This window comes from Callospermophilus lateralis, chromosome 20 (genome assembly GCF_048772815.1).
Source record: "Callospermophilus lateralis isolate mCalLat2 chromosome 20, mCalLat2.hap1, whole genome shotgun sequence".
NCBI classification, from domain to species: Eukaryota; Metazoa; Chordata; class Mammalia; order Rodentia; family Sciuridae; genus Callospermophilus; species Callospermophilus lateralis.
Window position 1 is genome coordinate 1,750,537 of NC_135324.1, and position 23,165 is coordinate 1,773,701.

General features: G+C 55.2%; 1 protein-coding gene across 1 annotated transcript; it reads right to left on the minus strand.

Moving 5' to 3' along the window:
* Positions 1–887: 887 nt before the first annotated feature.
* Positions 888–22,565, minus strand: Copg1 (coat protein complex I subunit gamma 1). The gene is made up of 24 exons (XM_077106240.1): positions 22,387–22,565; positions 20,674–20,726; positions 19,953–20,033; positions 19,642–19,713; positions 19,439–19,518; positions 17,905–17,980; positions 17,154–17,246; positions 16,799–16,885; positions 15,770–15,927; positions 15,553–15,686; positions 14,810–14,877; positions 14,199–14,387; positions 13,572–13,667; positions 11,664–11,907; positions 9,484–9,559; positions 8,220–8,323; positions 7,564–7,689; positions 7,126–7,194; positions 5,643–5,785; positions 5,283–5,454; positions 4,162–4,259; positions 3,079–3,217; positions 2,487–2,585; positions 888–1,357 (listed from the first exon to the last, which is right to left on the minus strand). Exons 1-24 carry the CDS (start codon positions 22,421–22,423, stop codon positions 1,227–1,229), a joined length of 2,625 nt encoding a protein of 874 aa, XP_076962355.1. The 5' UTR covers positions 22,424–22,565; the 3' UTR covers positions 888–1,226.
* Positions 22,566–23,165: the final 600 nt, after the last annotated feature.

Sequence of the window (23,165 nt, forward strand, 5' to 3'; positions counted from 1 at the left end):
CCGCCAGGCACCTGGGTTCCCTCCCCAGTGGCCCGTCCCCCGTGGAAGGGCCCTTGCACCCGGGCACCAGGTCATTGTGGGGGGGGGAGTCTTCATTTCAGGCCTGACAAGGACAGAACCGAGCCACCCGGGAGCGCGTCCTGGGCACGCGAGGCCGCCCCAAAACAAAACCACCCAAAATGGGAGGCACCCTCTCCACATCAGGCTCCACGTGCGTATTTTGGCCACAGCTGTTGTCACCAACTGGCTCGAGCTGAAAAGCTGCTCCGTTGGAACTTAACCCAGAAAGGCCACCGCTCAGCGCAGATGGCCTTCATCCCAGTCACTGAACCGGCCGCCTGGGAGCAAAGTCCCAGGGCGCGCGCCACCTCAGACCTGACGCCACGTGTGACCCCACGGGTGCATTAACCGCAGTGGGGTCAGCAGTGCCAACTGACGGCAGGGGGCGAGGCTGGAGTCTGCTCCCTGATCACCATGTGAGCTGCTCCTCTGCCACTGTTCCTCCATGATGTCCCCCTCCCCTCAAGCCACCAGGAATGGAGCCGGCCTCTATGGACTGAGTCCTCTGAAACCTTGAGCCCCAAACAAACTTTTCCTCCTCTAAAATGGATCAAATCAGGCCTTTTAGTCGCGGCAGCGAAGTCTTACTACCCTAGGTGTCATCCATGAAAGGGGAGGGTTGAGGCCCCAGGAGACCACTCCGGAGCTGGTCACCTGCTGTCACTCACTTGGCAAACCTTACTGCTGCTGCCCAGGCCTGGTGCTTGGGCAGCGTGAGTAGAAGATGATATACAACACCCCCGGGCAAGGGGGACACAGTCCTCCACCAGGGAGGCCTCCCCAGGGAAAGTGGAGGCCGGGGCAGGAGTCTGCAGAAGTAGTAGTCGTTCAATAAATACATGCTGATTTATTATAGTATTAAGGTCGTTTCTTTGGGGATAAATTGAGGTGTAAACATTTTTTTTACCCAACTGTGACGCCCCTCCCCTCTCAGGCAGCGCTGCAAGACCTAGGCCAAGCTAAAATAATCCTCTATTTAAAAAAAAGAAAGGTACTCCCTAGGAATTCTGGGATAGGGGGTGGAATTTTTAAAAATCCACAAGATGGTTCCTGATTGGTTTTGGATACAAAGGCTTGGGAAGGGTCTCCACCTGTTTGATGGGGAAGCAGGATTTTTCGAGTAGTGTTGGGGGACAGGACTGAACGGGCCCTGGCAGACTGGCCCCTTAGCCCACAGAGGCCAAGATGACGTCCACTGGCAGCTCCTCTGAACTTCTGGCTGTCACCTGCATTGTCACTGTGTCCAAAAGCAGCAGTCTCGAGCGCACGAGGATGTCGTGACCACCCCGGAACACGCCTGAAGGAGAAGAGGGGGAGAGGGAGGTGAAGGAGGGGGCAGGCAGAGGGTGGCCTTGGCAGAGACTGGTCAGGGTGGCTCTGCAGGAGAGCTGGGCTGAGATCGCTGAGGGGAGGCCTGACCACTCTGAGTCGCGAACTCAGAACCACAAAGCACAGGGAATGATACCAACCACGTTTCCAGATTTCTCCAAGCCCCGATGAATCATGGACATGGGACATTTGTATCTGATGTCACAGAGGCTACATCTGACAGCACAGATGGAGGGGACAGCCCCAGCAAGAGAAAAACCGCAGAGCAGGTGTCTACAAGACCCAGGGGACTGAGCTACTTCAGTGTGACCACAAATGATGGGTTTGGGGGCTGTCAGCTGTGTGCAGGCAGCGAAGCAAAGCGTCCTCCCTCCGCTGTTTATAAACACTCAGCTAAAAAAAATCCCATTTCCTTTCCTTTTTAAAAAAAAAATAATTTTTTTTTTTTTTTTTTTTTTTTTTTGCTACCAGGGATTGAACTCAGGGGCACTTGACCACGGAGCCCCATCCCTAGCCCTATTTTGTATTTTATTCAGAAACAGGGTCCACATTGAGTAGCGCCTCGCCCTTGTGGAGGCTGGGTTTAAAGTCGCGATCCTCCTGCCTCAGCCTCTCAGACCAGTGGGGTTACCGGTGTGTGCCACCGTGCCTGGCCCCCATCTCCTTTTCTTAATTGTTTTAGGTATGATAACTGCATTGGCCTTTTGGCATTGGACACAGGATCAAACCAGGTGCAGGTGGTGCACATGAATCATCCCAGCCTCTACCTTGTGATCCTCCTGCCTCAGCCTCCCGAGCTGCTGGGATGACAGGCGTGCACCACCATGCCTGGCTGGGAGTCGGACACCTCGTTACACACCTTTTTACATTTCAAGAATTTTTAATGCAGTAAAGAAGAACATTGTTTTTAGTTGTGGATGGTCTCAATGTCTTTGTTTTTATGAGGTGCTGAGATAGAACCCAGGGCCTCACCCTTGCAAGGCACGCGCTCTACCACTGAGCCTCGACTCCAGCCCCACGAGCAACAGATTGCTGACTCCCCATGTTCACAGAGCATCTGCAGCCCAGGGTTGGGGTACTCCACCGAGACAGCTCACCTGCCAGGAGCAGCGCATGTGTATTCTTGTTCTCCGGGACCCTGTCGGACCTCTCGCAGGGATGCATCCCTAAGAACTTCACGATGTTGCCCACAGCCTCTGGAGGACAGACCAGGGCATAAAGTCAGGTATCTTTTGTGGGGTGTATGTGTGAGGTTCTGGGGGTCAAATCCAGGGCCTTGCACATGCTAAGGACGCCATCTAGTGGGCCTCGTCCCCAGTCCCAAGTCATGTATCTTGTGTCCCTCTCTTTTTTGGATTCCAGGGATTAAACTAAAGGTGTTTCACCCCTGAGTCCCGTCCCCAGCCCTTTTTTATATTTTATTTAGAGACAGGGCCTCGCTAAGTTGCTTAGGGCCTTGCTAAGTGGCTGAGGCTGGCCTCTAACTTGCGATCCTCCTGCCTCAGCCTCCCGAGTCGTTGGGATCATAGGTGTGCTTTTCTTTTGGGCACTGACACCCTGCTGAGTGGCTTTTAGTGTAGTGGCGTTAAAGGTATGTGCTCTAGACATGGTCCTGGATCTTTGGAAGCGAAAGGGATGAACTTGGAAATAAGGGCACGGAGGTCAGGGACGGCATCCACAGGATTTTACCTTCCAGAGTCTTGATGGTGGACAAGGTGAACGTCTCCTCCTTTTCAAACTCGTCCCCTACCTCGTCCCAGGCGGCTTCGAAGTTCACTTTCATGACCTTCTGGATGTGATCGGCTACAGTGACTTCCAGGTCTTCCAGCTGCAGAAGTACAGGTAGAAGTCAGTCGCCCATCTCGGTGGGACAGACGCCCGCCCTGTGTCCGTCAGGGCCGCTGCTCTGAACGCCTCTCCCAGGTCCCCTTGCACCCTGCTCGGCAGGTGCGCCCACGAGGCACCGAAGACACCAAGGGCTCCCGAGACACAGAGCACCCTACTGGGTGCCCACAACCACAAGAATGCGCTGACCCCAGGAACCAGCCCATGACACGGGACTCGTCCTACAGTTCTCCTTGTGGGACATGATCTTCGTGGGCCTGCCTGCAGCCAGAGCCTGGGGACCGGGTGCCCAAGGACTACGGGAGGAGCTGAGGCTGACTCCCTTGTCAGTCACTCACAGGGGTGAGGTCCAAGGGAAGCCACCATTTCTTTTTCTCCTCTTTTTATTTATCTATTTTTGGGGGAAGCCCTGCCCTATTCTGTATTTTATTTAGAGACAGATTCTCACTGAGTTGCTCACTAAGTGGCTGAGGCTGGCCTCCACCTTGCGATCCTCCTGCCTCAGCCTCCACCTTGCGATCCTCCTGCCTCAGCCTCCACTTTGCGATCCTCCTGCCTCAGCCTCCACCGCTTATGGGATGACAGGTGTGGGCCACTGTGCCTGGCCAGACCATTCTTTTAATTTACTGAAGCTCAGTGGCAGAACACTTGCCCGGCAGGTGTGAGGCCTTGGGTTCAATCCCTAGCACCACGAAAAAAGCCAAAAAAGAGGATTGGGGTAGTGGCTCAGTGGTAGAGCACTTGCCTGGCATGTGCGAGGCTCTGGGTTCGAGTCCCAGCACCACATTAAAAAAAAAAAAACGAAATAAACAAAATAAATGTATTGTGACCATGTACAACTCAAAATAAAAGAAAAAAGAAGAACAAAAAAATCCGTAAAGCCAAATCAGCAGGGAGAAGATGGGCCGGCAGTGGCCTCCTCCTTACCACGTACTCGTCCTCGTAGCCTTCTTCGTCGGTCTCCCCGGTGGTGGGGTCGCAGTCCTTGACAGTGAACTTCATCATGCAGCTGAACGTGCAGGCCACTGTGGGAAAGCAAGACTGGGTGGCCAGGATGTCCCCAGGCCACGTGGGGTCAAGGTCCTCCTTAGGCAGGGCCACAGCCTGTCCTCTAGGTTTTTGCTCCGTTATCAATAGTGGTGACATGTCACCCACCCCAGCCGGCTGTACTGTAGGTGCCACCTTGTAATACAGCAGTCAGGTCATGTGTCCAAGGCAGAGGTAGTGACAGTGCAGACTGGCTGCGTCCACGCCACGGCCCCCGGCCACTGTCCAAGGTGTGGACAGGGAGCTGGTGGCTCCAGAGGAAGGAGGGGACCGGGCAGAACTGAGTGTCCGGGGCCACTGGACCTGCCGCAGCTCCCTCAGCTACAAGAGGAAAGCAGCGCTCATGTCCCCAGAGAGACAGCAGGGCAAGGACTCTGGCTATGTCCCCGTCACCACCACGACAAATGACCAAGACAAACATGTGACATACACATTACATAGACATATTTACATAAACATAAATAATAACCCAAATAATGACATTTATAACAGATCAACTGGGCCGGGCACAGAGGCGCACTCCTGTGAGTCACCCTAGTGTGCCAGGAGGCTGAGGCAGGAGGATCACAAGTTGGAGGCCAGCCTCAGCAACTTAGGCCAAAAGCACTAAGTATATCATGATCGTAAATATAAATTTATATAAATCATGTTTATATCATGTAAATATGTTCGCACATTCAAGTTATCGTTATTTATGTTATGTCATATGATGTATTTCTTATAGATACAATTAAAATAATATAAATGCAACATAATATTCATATATAACATAAATACGGACTATATAATGTAAATATATAAATAATGTTTTTACATAATATAAATGCGTATATTTATGTCAATATAAATCATAGCAATCAAAGTGACAATACAGACACATTCACAGTGTGTTTGTGTGAATACAACCTGTGACATGAATAGAAGCGACAGTGGGAATCTCACAATGGCTTCCACATGACGCCCTCCCCCCAGTCCCAGGCCGGCCACCGTGCGGGACTCACCGGCCGTGGGCTCGTCCCTGGGCAGAGCCACCAGTGTGTAGCAGGTGCCGGGCTGGTTGTAGGGCAGGCTCCGGGCGGGCACGCAGCACAGCACCTCGTAGGCCTCCGTGGGCTCCATCTGCACGGTGACGTTCTCCAGGGTCTGGTCGTTGAGCGTGTTGGTGCAGTCAAACTGGACAGGGGACAGGGGTCCAGGCCAGGCTGCGGGGAGGCCCGCGGTCCCTTCCCCCATGGGGTCAGGGGGCCCCCCATCCTCGCCCCCGCCCCGATCCCTGTCTCTGGTCCACCTCAGGAGCTAGAGAGGCCCTGCTGAAGAGCCTCAGGGACACCCTGCCACCCAGCTGGGACCGTCCTGCTCACCTGGAACACCATGTGCTCGGTGAAGGTGTGCTTGGTGCAGCGGATGACGTATTCCGTCTCTGACTCGGTGAGGGCCACTGGCTCCGGCGACGACTTGAAGAGGGGCCCCAGCCCCTGGAACTCGGGCACCGCAGCCAACTGCTCTAAAAGCACAACCACACCCGCTCAGCCTCGGTGGCCCACACCAGCGTGGGGTGGTTTCTAGTGAATTCTCAGGGCTGAATCTTGGGGACATGAGTGTGGATACTCGATTGGCTCCTGGTACCACCTCCTAGGAACACTCCCCTCCCCTGTCCTACAAAAGACCTGACAAGAAACAGATCAACTGGGCCGGGCACGGAGGTGCACTCCTGTCAGTCACCCCAATGGCTCGGGAGGCTGAGGCAGGAGGATCGCAAGGTGGAGGCCAGCCTCAGCCACTTAGTGAGACCAAAAGCAACTCAGTGAGACCCTGTCTCTAAATAAAAAATAAGAAGGGGGCTGAGGCTCAGCTGGCAGAGCTCTTGCCTCGCACATGTGGGGGCCCTGGGTTCAATCCTGACACCACATAAAAACAATAAACAAAATAAAGATATTATTATGTCCACATAGAACTAAAAAATGTCAAAAAAATAAAAGGACTGGGGATGTGGCTCAGTGGTTAAGCACCCCTGGATTCCATCCCTGGTACCAAAAATAAATTAATTAATTAAAAAGGCAAGGCTGGGGCTGGGGCTGGGGCTCAGTGGTAGAGCACTCGCCTAGAACGTGCGAGGTCCTGGGTTCAATCCTCAGCACCACGTAACAGTAAATAAATAAAAGTATTGTGTCCGACTACAACTAAAAACTAAATATTAAAAAAAAGAAAAAAAAAAAAAAAACAATGTGAACTGAATACAAACAGAATCCAAAACAAACAACCCAAACAAGGTCCTGTATCTCTGAACCTCAGCTGTACTCACTGAGACCTTCTGACCTGGTCTGGGGTCTGGGGACCTGAGCCCTCAGAACTGGGACAAGCAGATCTCAGCCAGGTGGATCTGGATCTTAATTTCAGTGCTTCTATTTTTCCACCTGTGCTACCTACACTGGGCCAATGACTTTGTCTCTCTGAATTTCTAGTTCCTCAGGTCCCAAAAGGGGAGGCTGAGGCAGGAGGATCGCAAGGTGGAGGCCAGCCTCAGCCAAAGTGAGGCCCTAAGCCACTCAGGGAGACCCTGTCTTTAAATAAAATACAAAATAGGGCTGCAGATGGGGCTCAGGGGTTGAGGGCCCCTAGGTTCAGTCCCTGGTCTCACCCCTTCCAAAAAAGAAGAGTAGGACAAACAAGTCTCCAGGTCCAGCACTCAGGAGAGACCCAGTGAGGTTTCTACCTTCTGGTCAGTTCTTAACCCCCCTGAGGAGACTGACCAGGTCCCACATGATCCACATGGTCAGGCCTTGGAAGGTACGTGGGCCCATGCTGACCACTGTCGTGGATTTCCTTGGTAGCTCTGCCACTCACCCTGGAAGATCTCCTGCCTGGTGGCGGCCACTTTCTCGGGTTGTTTGACAGCTGCGATGGGGGTGGTCTCTGTAGGCACAAATATACAGGTTAACCAACAGCTCCGGCCACTAGGAGAGGACAGGCCTCAGGGTGTTGACTGCTGTGCTGTCCCTGAGCCGTAAGGCCCAACACTCCTGAAAATGTCCAGAGCATGTGAGAAAAAGAGCAAGCATCTGACAGGGTGCTACAGCGCATGTCTGTTATCCCAGCAGCTCAGGAGGCTGAGGCAGGAGGATCGCAAGTTGGAGGCCAGCCTCAGCCAAAGCAAGGCCCTAAGGAACTCAGGGAGGCCCTGTCTCTAAATAAAACACAAAATAGGGCTGGGGGTGGGGTTCTGTGGGAAAGTGCCTCTGAGTTCAATCCCCGGTACCCCCCAAAAAAAAGCGCAGGCCTCACCTGTTCTCTGCTCAGCCGTGGGCGTGGTGGCCAGGGGCACAGACTTGAGGTCAAAAGGTTTTTCCGAAGGTTCCAGAGTGTACTGCTGCAGAGCCCTCTCCAGACCAGGGATGGACACCGTCAGACCTAGAGGCCAGTGGGAGAGAGGTCACTCGTCCTTACAACGCGAGAGAATGTCACCAGGAATCCCCAGGGAAGACTGAGGCCCTGGGTCCCCAAATTACAAACCCTAGGGGGTCTGGCTCTGAGAAAATCACTTAATTTGTTTATTTTTGGTACCAGAGATGGAACCCAGGGTTGCTTCTCCCCTGAGCTCCAGCCCCATCACTTTCCATTTTTACTTTGAGGCAGGGTCTCGCTGAGTTGCTCAGGACCTCACTAACTTGTGGAGGCTGGCCTCCAACTCGTGATCCTCCTGCCTTGGACTCCAGAGCAGCTGGGATAACACCACTGTGCCCAGCATGAGTATTTTCAATTGACCAGGCTGTTTCCACCCACATGGAGTGGCCTGCATGTCCCTGGGGCCTTCTGAGGTCCCAGCAACGCCACCCTGAGGTTGCCAGGAAGGTCCAAGGAGACACTGGCCTGGGCCTCCCTCGCCTCATTAAACTGAGCTGTTCTGGGAGGAGCTGGGCAGAGGGCCAGGGAGGACTCACCATTCAGAATGTAGCCTGCATTCAGGGCCTTCTGCTTCTGCTCCAGGACATTCAGATAGAAGGTGGCTCGGTCCCTTACTTCATTGTCGTCGTCCATGACACACCTGCAGCCGGGACACAAGGAGCTGCTGACTGGGGATCCGCAGCGCTGGCAGGAAGCATGCTGCAGAGTTCCATCAAGGGGTGGCAGGAGGAGGCGGGTCTCTTAAAGCTCAGAGAGCTCCGTCGCTAGAGGTGGTGTCCTGGCAACCCTTGTATAAAGCCATCGAAAAGCACAGAGAGGGCCGAGGACAGAGCTCAAGAGTATTAGGCTGGGCACAGCGGCTCATGCCTCTCATCCCAGTGGCTCGGGAGGCTGAGGCAGGAGGATCGCAAGGTGGAGGCCAGCCTCTGCAACTTAGCAAGACCCTGAGCAACTCAGGGAGACCCTGTCTCTAAATAAAAAATAAAAAGGGCTGGGGACGGGGCTCGGGGGTTAAGTGCCCCTGGATTCAATCCCCGGTACCAGAAAAAAAGAAGTAGATTCGTGGTTGTTTGGATCTGGAAACGCTGAATGAATGAGATGTAGCTATAAGTGGATATAGGTTTTTTGGAGGAGGCGATAATTTCTTTCTTTCTTTCTTTTTTTGGTGGTACTGGGAATTGAATCCAGAGACACTTTACCACTCAGCTACAGTCCTTTTTATGTTTTATTTTGACAGGGTCTCACTAAACTTGCCAAAGCTGGCCTCAAACTTGCAATCCTCCTACCTCGGCCTGCAGAGTAGCTGGAAACAATACAGGTATGCCCCATCACACCCAGCTAAAAAATGTTTTAAATTTAGATTGTGGTTTTAGTTCCACAACTCTGTGAATACATTAAAAACCATGGACTGCCTGATCCATTCATTCATTCACAGACTGGGGATGGATCCAGGATCTTATTTTTTGGGGGAGGTGGATATTGGGGATTGAATTCAGGGACCCTCGACCACTGAGCCACATCCACAGCCCTACTTTGCATTTGATTTAGAGACAGGGTCTTGCTGAGTTGCTTAGGGCCTCGCTTTTGCTGAGGCTGGCTTTGAACTCTCCATCCTCCTGCCTCAGCCTCCAGTACCACTGGGATGACAGATGCGCCCCACTGTGCCCGGCTTCAATCCAGAGTGTTACACAGGCTAGGCAAGTGCTCTATCTCCTCCTTTTTTATTACATAAAGACCAGGGGAAGCCGCGTGGGCCTAAGGCAACTTGTCACCCAACAAGGTCCCTGGGCCTAGGCTTACCTCTTCAGCAACACCAGGATACTGGGCAACATCTCTTCGTTCTGGGCTCCAAATTTGGCCAGAGCGCTCACAGCACCTGTTGGCAAACCCAAAATCACTGCCAATGCTCCCTGGTGAGTCGCCACACGGGCACTCCTGGTGCTCAGAGGGTCTTCCCACAGCAGAGCCCCAGAGGGCCCCAAAGGCCACCAACATGATAGACGGCTCAGGTGGGTCCTGCACCCCCAACGCCTACCTACTCAAATGGGGTGACTGGCGTCCAGTGCAGGTTTCCTGAGCTACCATTTATTTTTTCTCCTTGGGGACGCTAGGACTGACCCAGAGGCGCTCTAGCGCTGAGCCCCAGCCCTGTTTTGTTTTTATTTTGGAGCAGGGTCTTGCTGAGGCTCAGAGACTGGGCTTGACCTTGGTTTTCCTGGGATTACAGGCTGATGCCACTGAGCCCAGCACCAGGAACTCTTCCCAAGTGAACGACGGCACCATCCCAAGAGCTGCCTACAAGTCAGGATTCTCAGATTCCAAATGACCTCGACTTCCTGTTGAGCCTCAAATGACTGCAAATGTGAGGGTGGACTTAGGGACATCGTGGGGGAGACAAGAAAGCCTGCCCACGGTGGGTTCACAAAGAATAGAAATCGGGGCTGGGGCTGAGTGGCAGAGCACCTGCCTGGCATGGGTGCGGCTCCTGGGTTGATTCTCAGCACCATATAAAAATAAGTAAAGTCCACTGACAACTAAAAAAATTATTAGAAAAGAAAAGTTAAAAAAAAAAATGGTTGAGGCTGGGGCGTGGCTTCCTGGTTGGGGGCGTGGCTTCCTGGTTGGGGGCGTGGCTTCATGTTAGGGTGTGGCTTCTTGGCCTGTGGCTTAGTGGATGGGGTGTGTCTTAGTGGTTGGGGGGTGTGGCTTCATGGTTGGGTGTGGCTTAGTGCTTGGGGCGTGGCTTGGTGCTTGGTAGTTGGGGTGTGGCTTAGTGGCTGGGGTGTGGCTTAGTGTGGCCTGGCTTAGTGATTAGGGACACAGCTTTGTGTTGGGGTGTCTTAGTCTTGGAGTGTCTTAGGGGTGTGTCTTGATTGGGGGTGTGGCTTCATGGTTGGGTGTGGCTTAGTGCTTGGGGCGTGGCTTGGTGCTTGGGAGTTGGGATGTGGCTTAGTGGCTGGGGTGTAGCTTAGTGTGGCCTGATGGTTGGGGCGTGGCTTAGTGACTAAGGACACAGCTTAGTGTTGGGGTGTCTTAGTCTTGGATTGTCTTAGGGGTGTGTTTTGGTGGTTGGGGGTGTGTCTTGCTGGTTGGGGCGTGGCTTAGTGATTAGGGACAAAGCTTAGTGTTGGGGTGTCTTAGTCTTAGAGTGTCTTAGGGGTGTATCTTGGTTGGGGGTGTGGCTTCATGGTTGGATGTGGCTTAGTGCTTGGGGCGTGGCTTGGTGCTTGGTAGTTGGGGTGTGGCTTAGTGGTTGGGGCGTGGCTTAGTGATTAGGGGGGTGTCTTAGTGGCTGGGGTGTGTCTTAGTGGTTGGGTGTGGCCTGGTGGTTGGGGCGTGGCTTAGTGATTAGGGACGCAGCTTAGTGTAGGGGTGTCAGTCTTGGAGTGTCTTAGGGGTGTGTCTTGGTGGTTGGGGCGTGGCTTCACAGTTGGGGCGTGGCTTCACGGTTGGGGTGTGGCCTAGAGTGCCTGCGGGGTGGGCCTGGGCTCCATCCCCAGCATTGCCCAAACCAAGACAAGACCAAAGGAAAAAACAGATGGTTGCGGCTGGGGATGTGGCTCAAGCAGTAATGTGCTCGCCTGGCATGCGTGCGGCCCGGGTTCGATCCTCAGCACCACATACAAACAAAGATGTTGTGTCTGCTGAAAACTAAAAAATAAATATTAAAAAAATTATCTCTCTTTAAAAAAAAACAAAAACAAAAACAGATGGTCCCTTGCTGAACTGTACACTTACGTGTTATGAATTTATCTCAATTATTATTAGAACAAACACAATACCCGAAAGACCAGCGTATTTTGAAACTTGAGACTGAAGTATCACTCACCTTAGATGATAGCTAAGGTCTTCCTTAGGAGATCATGAAAACCAGTTCATGAGACAAGAGCACTTCGCCTGTGTGTCCCCACTGGGGTTCAGGTCCTGGGTCACCACCCCACACACGCTGAGGGCCCAGCTCAGCCCTGGCCCAGGCCTACCTGCCCGGACCTCCTCATGCTCCAGGACCACCCGGTTGTAGATGAAGCGGATGTACTTGGAGGGGTTGTTGGTCTTGGGCCCCTCCTGGCCCAGGAGATGCAGGATGCGGGTGGCCAGCACGGTGAACTCGCAGTCCTCGATGAACTCGCACAGGTGGGACAGCCCGGTCTCCTTGCTCTCAGCGTTCTCCTCGATGATACTGATGATGCAGTCCACGATGGCGCGCTTGTACTCGAAGCCACCCTGGTGGGGACAGTCGGCTGAGCCAGGAGCCCTGGTGCCTCCCCAGGACCAGGGACAAGTGACGCTGGTGCAAATAGAACTTGGAGGCAGGGCACTGGCTCTCTGGGGCTGCATCTCATTTTTAGGTAAAACAAAAGGTTTGGCTCACTGAGGCCTTCTCCTGGTTTCTATTAGAACTGTCTTCTGACACTTCCAATGAAAACTTTTCTTTTTTAGAGTGTGTGTGTGGTCCTGGGGACTGAACCAGGGGTGCTCACCCCCTGAGCCCCATCCCCAGCCCTTTTTATATTTTATTTAGAGACAGAGTCTCACGGAGTTGCTGAGGCTGGCCTCTAACTTGGGATCCTCCTGCCTCAGCCTCCTGAGCCACTGGATGACAGACATGCGCCACTGTGTGTGCTTGGCTTATGCTCCCCATTCTCATTCATTCATTCATTCATTCATTCGTTTATTAGTTGTAGTTGGACCCAATATCTTTATAAACTTTATAAACTGGGGGGTTTATCCTGTCTCTGAGGGGCCAGGCCCACTAGCTGAGGTCATTAGCACGTGTCTCTAACATTCTTGGGAAACCTCAAGGCACCCAAGGCAGTGGGTGCGGTACTGCTTGGCCCTTGGTCCCCTGGGGCTGGGTGAAGGCCACTGGTACCTAGAGAGCAGGTCCACTCCATGAGCACTTGGCTCCTGCTCCTGTGAAATTCACTGGTTTTGCTGAGACATCAGTGAAATCACTAATTCACCACAGGAACCAAAACAGACCCGATATCACATTATTAATATCCAATTCTACAAGAAATCACCTGTAGCTATACACCCAAAGGACTTAAATCAGCACATTGCAGTGACATGGTCACATCAACGTTTATAACAGCTCAATTCACAATAGCTAAGCTATGGTGCCAACCTAGGTGTCCTCCAACAGATGGATGGGTAAAGAAAATGTGGTATATATACATAATGGAATATTACGCAGCCATGAAGAAGACTGAAATGATGGCATTTGCTGGTAAATGGATGGAGCTGGAGACGATCATGCTGAGTGAAATAAGCCAGTCTCCAAAACCAAAGGCTGAATGTTCTCTCTGATATGGGGACGCTGACCCACAATAGAAGTTCATTGGATGAGACGCAGGGGAGTGAAGGGAGGGGAGGGGAGGGGACGGGACTGGGAGAGACAGGGGAATGAATGGACGTCCCTTTCCCATGTTCACTTAGGAACCCACGACCAGGGACACCCCACAGCAGGTCCAGCCACAGGAGTGGGAAGTCACACCCCGTGTATGCGTGACATGGCAGGATGCTCACTGTTGTCACGGGGAGCTAAGAACAACAAATTAAAAAAATCTAAAAAAAAAAAAGAAACCACTGTAGAACTCTGGAATGGCCTGGAATATTCCTGCACTAGTCTTCGCCCTCAGAGAACATAACGTTTTCCCTCCTCTGCACGAACGTCACCCTGGGGCGTCTAATGCACGTCAGTGCCAGGCTGGTGAGTCACTACTCATTACTGTAATCACCAGCAATGGTGCAAGGTGTCATCCACCGCGTGTCAACAGGAGCTTAAAGGGCCGCAGGCAGCAGGAAAATGAGCCAGTGAGCAGGTGGCTCTGAGCACCCAGGAGGACGAGCCCCAGAGGGTCCCCGCCCCAGGGCCCTACCCTTACCTCCTCCCGCAGCATGGTGAACAGGAAGTTCATGAGCACGGCATGCTTTCGAGGATACTTCTGACACAGAGCACTGATGGCCTGGACTACCACCACCTGGGACAGACAGACGGACAGACGGACGTGAGCAGCAGCCCCTACCCCAGCAACTCAGCTGGCCAAGTGCCAACCGGATTCTTTTTTTTTTTTTTTGGTACCAGGGACTGAACCCAGGGGCGCTTACCCATTGAGCCCCGTCCCCAGCCCTTTTTAGATTTTATTTAGAGTCTAAATAAAAGGTCGCTCTAACTTAGTAAGTGGCTGAGGCTGGCCTCCAACTTGCGATCCTCCTGCCTCAGCCTCCAGAGCTGCTTACAATCCCAGCTAAGCTAGGAACCGGACCTCTGGAGTGGGCACTGCCAGGCTCCCAAGCCAGGGTTCTCGAAACTCAAAGAAACCAGGGCAGAAAGGCCCAGAGGTAGGACGTGCATGTCCCTCGGGGCAAGGCCCCCAAAGGGGGAGGTGTCCACTATTACTGAGCCTCGAGGCTGACTAGCCATTCAGGCCTCTCGTGGCAGGAGGCCTGTGGACACAGCGAGCACATGGCGCCTGTCCTCTGAGGCCCGGGGCGTCCAGAGGCTGGGCTACCTTGAACTCGTCCGAGATCTCTGACATGAAGGAGGAGATCTGTTTCATGAGGCGGTCGATACTGCTCTCGCTGCCCGTCTTGAGGAGGGTGGTGATGGCCAGTGTCGCGATGCTCCGGTTCGAGTCCGTGACCAGATTCTCCAGGTCCAGGTTGCAGGCTGTCACGGCTGACGGGTGCTTCATGGCCACCTGTTGGGGGCGCAGAGAGACAGAGACGCAGGACCCGATTCCATTATCTCATTTAAACAGTTTAGCTCAGGTCAGAGATTCTGCAGATGAGCTCACCATATAGAGAAAGGAACTGGGACCCCAGAATCTCACACCCCAGAAAAGGTAATGAGGACCAGGTCTACGCCTTTCCAAAACACTGCCAGCTGGCCAGGCGCTGTGGCCCATGCCTGTCATCCCAGCCGCTTGGGAGGCTGAGGCAGGAGGATCGCAAGGTGGAGGCCAGCCTCCGCAACTTAGCAACTCAGTGAGACCTTGCCTCTCAATAAAATCTAAAAAGGGCTGGGGATGGGGTTCAGGGGTTAAGCACCCCTGGATTCAATCCCTGGGACCCAAAATAACAAAACAGCCAGGATCCCACCTCCCTGCCTGGGGATTCTTACCTTATTGAGGGTGCGGACAGCGGCGTAGCGCAGCGCGGCTTTGGGGGAGCTGCAGAAGAGCTGGAGCACTGTGGGGGGACAGGGAGTGCAGCCAGGCCGCCCTCAGTGCTGGGAAGACCAGGGGCAGGGCCTCTCTGGAGGAGGGGCACAAGCCCATTTGGGCCCCAGGCCTGGGTGGCTGAGCTGTGAGCAGCCTCCTTGCCCATCAAGAGACAGCCCAGTGGTGCTCTTCACTTATTGAGCACCTGCTGTGTGCAGGCACCACAGAGTCGCTGACGGTCTTAGCCACTGACTCCTCACAACACCAGGGAACAGCTCCTGAGAGGGGTTCCACACATCCTAAGCTCCTCCAAAAGACCTTCTCCATACCAAGGCCACCTGCTTGGCTTCAGAATAGACCTGACCCTCATCTTGGCCCCTTTAGGGGAAAGACAGAATCAAAAACACCCCACCCAGCCAGGCCTGGTGGCGCACGCCTGCAATCCCAGCAACTCGGGAGGCCGAGGCAGGAGGATCGCAAGGTGGAGGCCAGCCTCAACATCTTGGCAAGGTCCTAAGCAACTCAGCGAGACCCTGTCTCTAAATAAAAATAAAAATAAAAAGGGTTGGGGATGGGGCTGAGTGGATAAGCACCTTTGGGATCAATCCGCAGCACCAAAAAACCCAGATGTGACCCAGGCCCTGCCCAACCCCAGAGCGCGGCCGATCTCAGGGTGCCCCTGGCTCCTGCAGAGGGGGCCCACCTGACACAGCGGGGGCCAGCTCCTTGGCACTGCAGCCTGGCAGGTTGACAATGGCCGACGCGGCTTCGTACACCACCATCTCGTGTTTGTTGCGCAGACAGCTCTCGATGAAGTCGAATAGCGGGCTGTCCCGACTATGGGTGACAAGGGACGAGAGACAGTTGGGGACGCCACAGGGGAGTTACGAGGGGCACCCCCAGTGGGGAGCAGGGCGGACCTGCCGTCTTCCTCCTCCAGCTGCTTGCCAGCCACGCGGATCATCATGCAGTAGGCAAAGGGCGACTTGAGGCCGTGTCGCGTGAACTTGCTGATCATCTTGCTGACCGCCAGGCGGTCATTCTTGCGCACGTGGTACAGCAGCCCCAGCGCGTGGTACTGAGGACAGAGAGCGAGAGGGGAGGCTGTGACACGGGAAGGAAGCAGCAAAGTCACTGCGGGAAAATGGATGGAGCCCGAAAGTGTCATGTTAAGTGAAATGAGCCCGACTCAGCAGGTCAAGGGTCCTGGGTGTCACCTCGTATGTAGAAGCCAGAGAGGAAAAGAGAAAAAAGAAGAAAAAGTTGGTGGTAGAGAGCCAGGCGCGTGGCGCACAACTGGAATCCCAGCGGTTTGGGAGGCTGAGGCAGGAGGATCGCAAGTTGGAGGCCAGCCTCAGCAACTTAGTGAGACCCTGACTCAAATTTTAAGAATAAAAAGAACGGGGACAGAGCTGTGTGGTAAGCACCTCGGGGCTCAATGCCCAGCCAAAAAACTAAAACAGAATACAATTGGCGGAGCTAGACTCAACGGTGCGAGCCTGGAGGCTGAGGTAAGAGGATCAGAAGTTTGAGGCCAGCAAGATGCTGTCTCAAAATGAAAATAAATAAAAAAGGGCTTGGGGTGCAGTTCAGTGGTACAGCACCCTGGGGTTCAGTCCCCAATACGGAATGAATAAGTTGTTTAGGGCCTCGCTAAGTTGCTGAGGCTGGCCTCCAACTTGTGATCCTCCTGCCTCGGCCTCCCCGGCCACTGGGATGACAGGTGGGCACCACCGTGCCCAGGTGGTCAGCAGCCTTGAACCCCAGTCCCCGAGTGGAGCCCTGGATTCTTTCCCAGAGTACCCCACAAGTTTCCCCACCAGGATGATCTGACAGACAAGAGTCTGACACCGGGGGCCACCAGGTCAGCCATGGTAAGCGTGAGCTCTGGTTGGTAGGGGCTGGGCCACCACCTGAGGACTTTCAGGACCCTTCCTGGCCCGACTCACCTGGACCATGATGTTGTCACTGGACGCCGCCTCCTGGGCCTCGTTCACCCAGCGCTTGACCACGTCGAAGCTGCACTTGAGCAGGTGCTGTGGGCGCAGGGGCAGGTCAAGGGGCAGGCAGACAGGTGGCCTCCCGGGCCCCTCCTGGGATGCAGCTGGGGACTCCCGGGGTCCTGAACTCCGCCTGCTGTCCGCCTTCCCTCCCCTGACCCCACGGGTCCCTTCCCCTTAACCCGAGGCCCCGGGGCTGGCTTCCTGATGGGCTGGGTTCTGAGGCTCCCCTGCTCCTCCCCGGGGAAGGGCGCCCTCTGTGACCCCCACCCCACCCCCACAGGGTCCCAGCGCAGCCACACACCAGGGAGGACACCAGGGCAGAGCTGGAGACGCTGGGCACCTTGTCCACGATGGCCTGCTTCATGTAGCGCTCGATGGCTTGCAGCATGGTGCTCTGCGGGCAGGGGACGAGGGAGGGGGACCCTCAGGCAGTGGGCGCAGGGTATGGGGGGGGAGTGGGGGCACAGGGGAGGGGAGTGGGATGCAGGGGAGGGGCCTAAGGTGTGTGGGAGGGGCCTAAGGTGCAGGGGAGGGGCCTAAGGTGCAGGGAGGGGCCTAAGATGCAGGGAAGGGGCCTAAGGTGCAGGGAGGAGCCTAAGATGCAGGGGAGGGGCCTAAGGTGTAGGGAGGGGCCTAAGATGCAGGGGAGGGGCCTAAGGTGTAGGGAGGGGCCTAAGATGCAGGGGAGGGGCCTAAGATGCAGGGGAGGGGCCTAAGGTATAGGGAGGGGCCTGGGATGCAGGGGAGGGGCCTAAGGTGTAGGGAGGGGCCTAAGATGCAGGGGAGGGGCCTAAGGTGTAGGGAGGGGCCTAAGGTGCGGGGGAGGGGCCTAAGGTGTGGGGGAGGGGCCTAAGGTGCAGGGGAGGGGCCTAAGGTGCAGGGGAGGGGCTAAGTGGGGGGAGGGGTGTGGGGTGCACTGGAGGAGTGGAGGGTTGGGGGGAGGATTGTGGGGTGCAGAGAAGAGTGTCCCCAGGTTCTCCTGCCCCCAGCCCTGGCTCATGGACCTGGGGGGCGCCTGGGAGGTGGCCCGGGAGTGGGGAGGAGGGACTCACATCTGTGATCTGGCAGAGGGCCCGCACGGCCGGGCCGCGGTAGTTGTCCTCTTTCCCAGTCATGTCCTTGGTGAGGCTGCAGGAAGAGAGGGCACTGCTGAGAAGCGGGGAGCCTGGCCTGTCCCTCCCTTGGAATTCCCCTGTCACCACGCTCGCTTGCATGACAAGAGTCCCAGGCTTAGTGCCACCTTGTGTTCCTTTCCGGCTTTGGTCCCAGGGATGGAACCCAGAGGAGCTAACCACTGAGACACACCCCAGGCCTTTTTCTATTTCATTTAGAGACAGGGGCTCGCTGAGCTGCTTAGGACCTTGCTAAGTGGTTGAGGCTGGCCTCCAACTTGCCATCCTCCTGCCTCAGCCTCCCGAGGTCTGGGATGACAGACGTGGGTTACTGCACTTGACATCACCAAGACATTTCTGTGGCTTCCCAGTTAACAGATCGGAGCTGCCCAAAGACCAGACCCCTTTGGTTCTATTTTTGCTTCTGGGATAGGGGTCTTGCTAAATTGCTCAAGTTGACCTTGAACCTATGACCTTCTGACCTCAGCCTCCTAAGGAACTGGGATGACAGGTCCCTAGGGCTTTGCACGTGTTGCTCTCTCAGCCTGGACCGGACTCCCTCTGTACCTCCACCTCTGGTCTTTTCCCCAGCGGTTCTGCGGAAGAACCCAGGGCCTGCACACGCTGGGCAAGTGCTCTCCACTGAGCTATGCCCCAGCCCTCTGTCCTGCTCTGTCTTTCTCATCCTTGAAGATCCCACTCGGGGCAATCCCACAGATGCTGGAGGCTGCGGCAGGAGGACTGCAAGTTTGAGGCCAGCCTCTGCAATTGAGCAAGACCCTGTCTCAAAATAATAATAAAGAAAAAAAACCCTCACTTAGATGGCTCTAAATGATTTTTCTGGTCCAAAATCAAGCTGGTGCCCTCCTAATCTGCCCCTGCAGTCCAGCATACTCCCCAGAACAAGCCTTACTACACCTTACCTTAATGGCCTGACTGCCTGGCTGTCACCCTGTAGATTCCAAGGCTACAAGAGGCCAGAGGTGTCGTTTCTTGATACTAGGCACTGAACCCAGGGATGCTCTACCCACCAACGAAGGACATTCCATGTCCTTTTTTCAATTATGAGACAAGTTCCCGCTAACTTGCTTATGGCTTCTCTAAGTTGCTGAGGTTGGCCTCCACCTTGCGATCCTCCTGCCTCAGCCTCCTGAGCCTCTCTTCCTCCATGATGTCCTGCTTCCCATCAGCCCAGGAGTGGAGCCACCATGTGTGGACTGGGACCTCAGACACCCTGAGCCCCAAGTCCACTTGTCCTCCCTAAAACTGTTCTGAACAGGTCCGTTAGTCCTGTCTGTCTCAGGAAAAGCTGCCTAAGACAGACAGAGTCACAGGGAACAGGACACTCTGGAGGCTCTGCGGGGCAGGCAGCGAGGGCCCAGAAGAGGGACCTGGACACACACCAGCCCCAAGTCTCGCCCTCTGGCGCCTGTCAATGGAACCCGGAGCAGCCCCCTACTGCCCTGAGACCTGCCTGCTGGTGACAATGATGACGTCCTCAGCGATGCAGGACATCTCCTTGATGGTTAGGTAGCACATCCGACGCAGCGTGGGCTGGAAAAGAGGCGGGAAAAGCCCATCAGACACCATGACAGTCCACCTGTCCCAGCGGCCACCAGGAAAGCGGGGATGGGGTGGGGGTGGGGGGCGACACAGGACACATGACGCGACACTCACATCGTTGGACTGAAAGAGTTTGGTCATTGCGAAGAAAGCCTCTGTGGCCTCGGTGGTCCCCAGGTGCTCCCCCTGTGGCCACCAAGAGAGCAGCGTCAGCTGGGGACAGAGAGCTCTTCCGGGCACCAGCTGCCCCCCACCAGACCTGAGTCCCCAGCCCGGCGCCCTCAGGGACTCTGTGGCAGACACACTTCAGAATCGGGGACTGGGGGACCCGAGCTGGGTCGCTGGCTAACGCCACGGAGACCGTCAGAGGCCCAGGGCGCCCGCTGACCTGCGCCCCAGGGTCCCCCACGAGCCCGGCCCGTTACCTGGTTGATGAGGTAGAGGATCTTGGTGAGGATGTGGGCACATTTCCGAGGGTTGATGGGGGTTTCGTTAAAGACCCGGGCCTAGGAAGAAGCCACCAAGGACATGACCTTCTGGCTCAGGTCACGTCCCTTCCGCTGGCCACTCTCAAAGGCATTTGTGGTTTAAGAAGTCACGGGATAAATGCCTGAGTCAAGTTTATTGTCGTGAAGAAAAAAAAGTTCTGTTTCTCTTTTTCTTTTTTTTGGGGGGACCAGGGACTGAACCCAGGGGTGCCCAACCCACTGAGCCCCGTCCCCAGCCCTTTTTCTATTTTATTTAGAGACAGGGTCTCGCTGAGTTGCTCAGGGCCTCGCTAAGTGGCTGAGGCTGGCCTCCATCTTGCGGTTCTCCTGCCTCAGCCTCCTGAGCCACTGAGATTGCAGGCAACCTTGCCTGGCCAAGATACCTCTGGGCATTGAACCCAGGGGTGCTTAACCCCTGAGCCCCGTCCCAAGTCCTTTTTATATTTTATTTAGAGACAGGATCTCGCTGAGTTGCTTAGGAGCTAAGTGGCTGAGGCTGGCCTCCACCTTGTGATCCTCCTGCCTCAGCCTCCTGAGCCGTGGTGATTTTACAAAGGCATGAACCACCGTGCCCTGCCCCCACGGCTCCTTAAACCAGGACTTGGGTCTGTGTTCCCAGTGCGTCAATGACATTCACAGAAGTCCCAATGACACTTGCCTCCTGGAGTACTGTGCTCTTCTCAAGGTGCTGGAAAGGGTTGGAGCCTCCACCTAGAGTCAAGAAGGACAGAGAATCACTTCCAGGTTATGACCCTGATTTCAGATCCATCCAGACAGCGAGGCTCAGGGGTGTCCGCCTGGAACCCCAGCCACTCAGGCAGAGTTTAAGGTCACCTGGGCACCTGAGCCGAGTGCCATCTCAAGACACAATAACGATAACAAGGGCTGAGGCCGGGCCCTGTGGCACCCGCCTGGGATCCCAGTGGCTGGGGAGGCTGAGGCAGGAGGATCTCGAGTACAGAGGCAGCCTCAGCAACATCATGAGGCCTCAGCAACTCAGGGAGACCCAGTCACTAAAAAAAACTGTAGCGAGGGCTGGGGACAGGGCTCAGTGGTTAGGCACCCACCCCTGGGTTCAATCCCTGGTACCAAAAAAAAGGGGGGGGCCTGGGGATGACACTCAGAAGGAGAGCACTTGCCTGGCACGTGCAAAGCCCTGGGCTCAATTCCTAGTGCCAAAGCCACAGCAAAATCCCTCCTGATATAGGGAAGCCACAGGTCCCCCAACCTGTCTCCAGGTCCCATCACTGTCCTGCGAGGGACTGTGCTTTGCCCAAACCACTCGCCCAAGTCGCTCAGCGCAGGATGGAGATTCCTCAGAAAACTGGGAATGGAGCCACCATGTGACCCAGCTGTCGCATGCCGCGGTTTATACCCAAAGGACTTAAAATCAGCACATGACAGGGACACAGCCACATCAGTGTTTATAGCAGCTCAATTCACGATAGCTCAACTGTGGAGCCAACCTAGTTGCCCTTCAACAGATGGATGGACAAAGATAACATGGTCCATACACACAGTGGAATATTACTCAGCCATAAAGAATGAAATAATGGCATTTGCCTAAAAATGAAAGGATCATGCTAAGTGAAGTAAGCCAGACTCAAAGAGGCAAAGGTGGAATGTTCTCTCTGATGTGCAGATGCTCAAGTTCATTAGATTAGACAAAGGGAAGGTAGAAGGGATGTGAATAGGAAAGACAATAGAATGAACTGGACATGACCTTTCTTTTGGGGGGTACCAGGGATTGAACTCAGGGGCTCTCGACCCCTGAGCCCTGTCCCCAGCCCTATTTTGCATTTTATTTAGAGACAGGGTCTCCCTGAGTTGCTGAGCACCTCGCTTTGGCTGAGGCTGGCCTCCAATTTGCGATCCTCCGGCCTCAGCCTCCGGAGAGCTACTGAGATGGACAGAATAAATAAAAGTCCAGGGCCTGGCCGGGTGGATGGTGCAGGCCTGTCATCCCAGCCGTATAGGAGGCTGAGGCAGGAGGATCGCAAGGTGGAGGCCGGCCTCTGCAACTCAGCGAGACCCTGTCTCCAAAAAAATAAATAAAAAGGGCTGGGGACGGGGCTAGGGGTGAGCGCCCCTGGGTTCCCTCCCTGGCCCCGAAAAAAAATATGTAAAGAGCAAGTTGGAAAAATGACAAAAAAGGGTCCCGGAACGCGCGACAGGACGGCCCCTGAGCCTCGGGACGCGGACAGGTCGCAGCGGGGACAGCGGGGCCCGGGCACCGACCCCAGAGCGACGGGAGGCCCCGGCCGCGGCCTCCGACGGGCAGCGCGGCCCCGGGCACAGGGCGCGCTCGGCCCCGGGCGCCCCGCAGTGTCCCGAGGACGGGGGACGCTGCGCAGGGCCCGGCCTCCCTCACCCGACTCCTCGTCCTTCTTGTCGAATTTCTTCAACATGGTCGCGGCCGGCGCGGGCGCCACGCAGTAGCGGGACGGGGACCGGGCGGGGACCGGGCGGGGACCGGGCGGGAACCGAGCGGCTCCGAGCAGCGGTCCAGCGGCCGTTCCACAGGCCACTTCCGGGCTGCGCTCGGCCACGTCGCCCGGCGCTCTGCGCAGGCGCATCGCGCAGGCGCAGGGGCACCGCGCACTCCGCGCCTGCGCACACTCGCGCCGCCGCCGCTGCCGCCGCCGCGGCCTGCGTTAACCCCTTCGGCACCGCGGCTTGGCGGGTGGAGGAGCCGCGGAGGGAAGCGGGACAGGGAGGTCCAGGGGACGTGGGCCCAGGCTGAGCGGCACTGCGTCCCTGCGCCTCGATCCCCGCTGAAGTGCACCGCGGGATTTTCTTTGCGACCTTGAATTGCCATCAAACACTCTGTTTTTGCTTTAATGTTATTTAAATTTTAATATATTAATATATTGAAAATTATTATTATTATTATTATTTGGCACCAGGGATTGAACCCAGGGTGCTTAATCCTTGAGCCCTGTCCCAGCCCCTTTTTATATCTTATTTAGAGACAGGGTCTCGCTGACTGGCTTAGGGCCTCACTAAGTTGCTGAGGCTGGCCTCCAACTTGCATCCTCCTGCCTCAGCCTCCCAAGGCACCGGGATTGCAGGCGCGCTCCCAAGCGTGTCTGCTTTTATTGTCTTTTATGCACGGCCGAGGATTACAGTAGGCTGTAGTAGTTGCTCAGT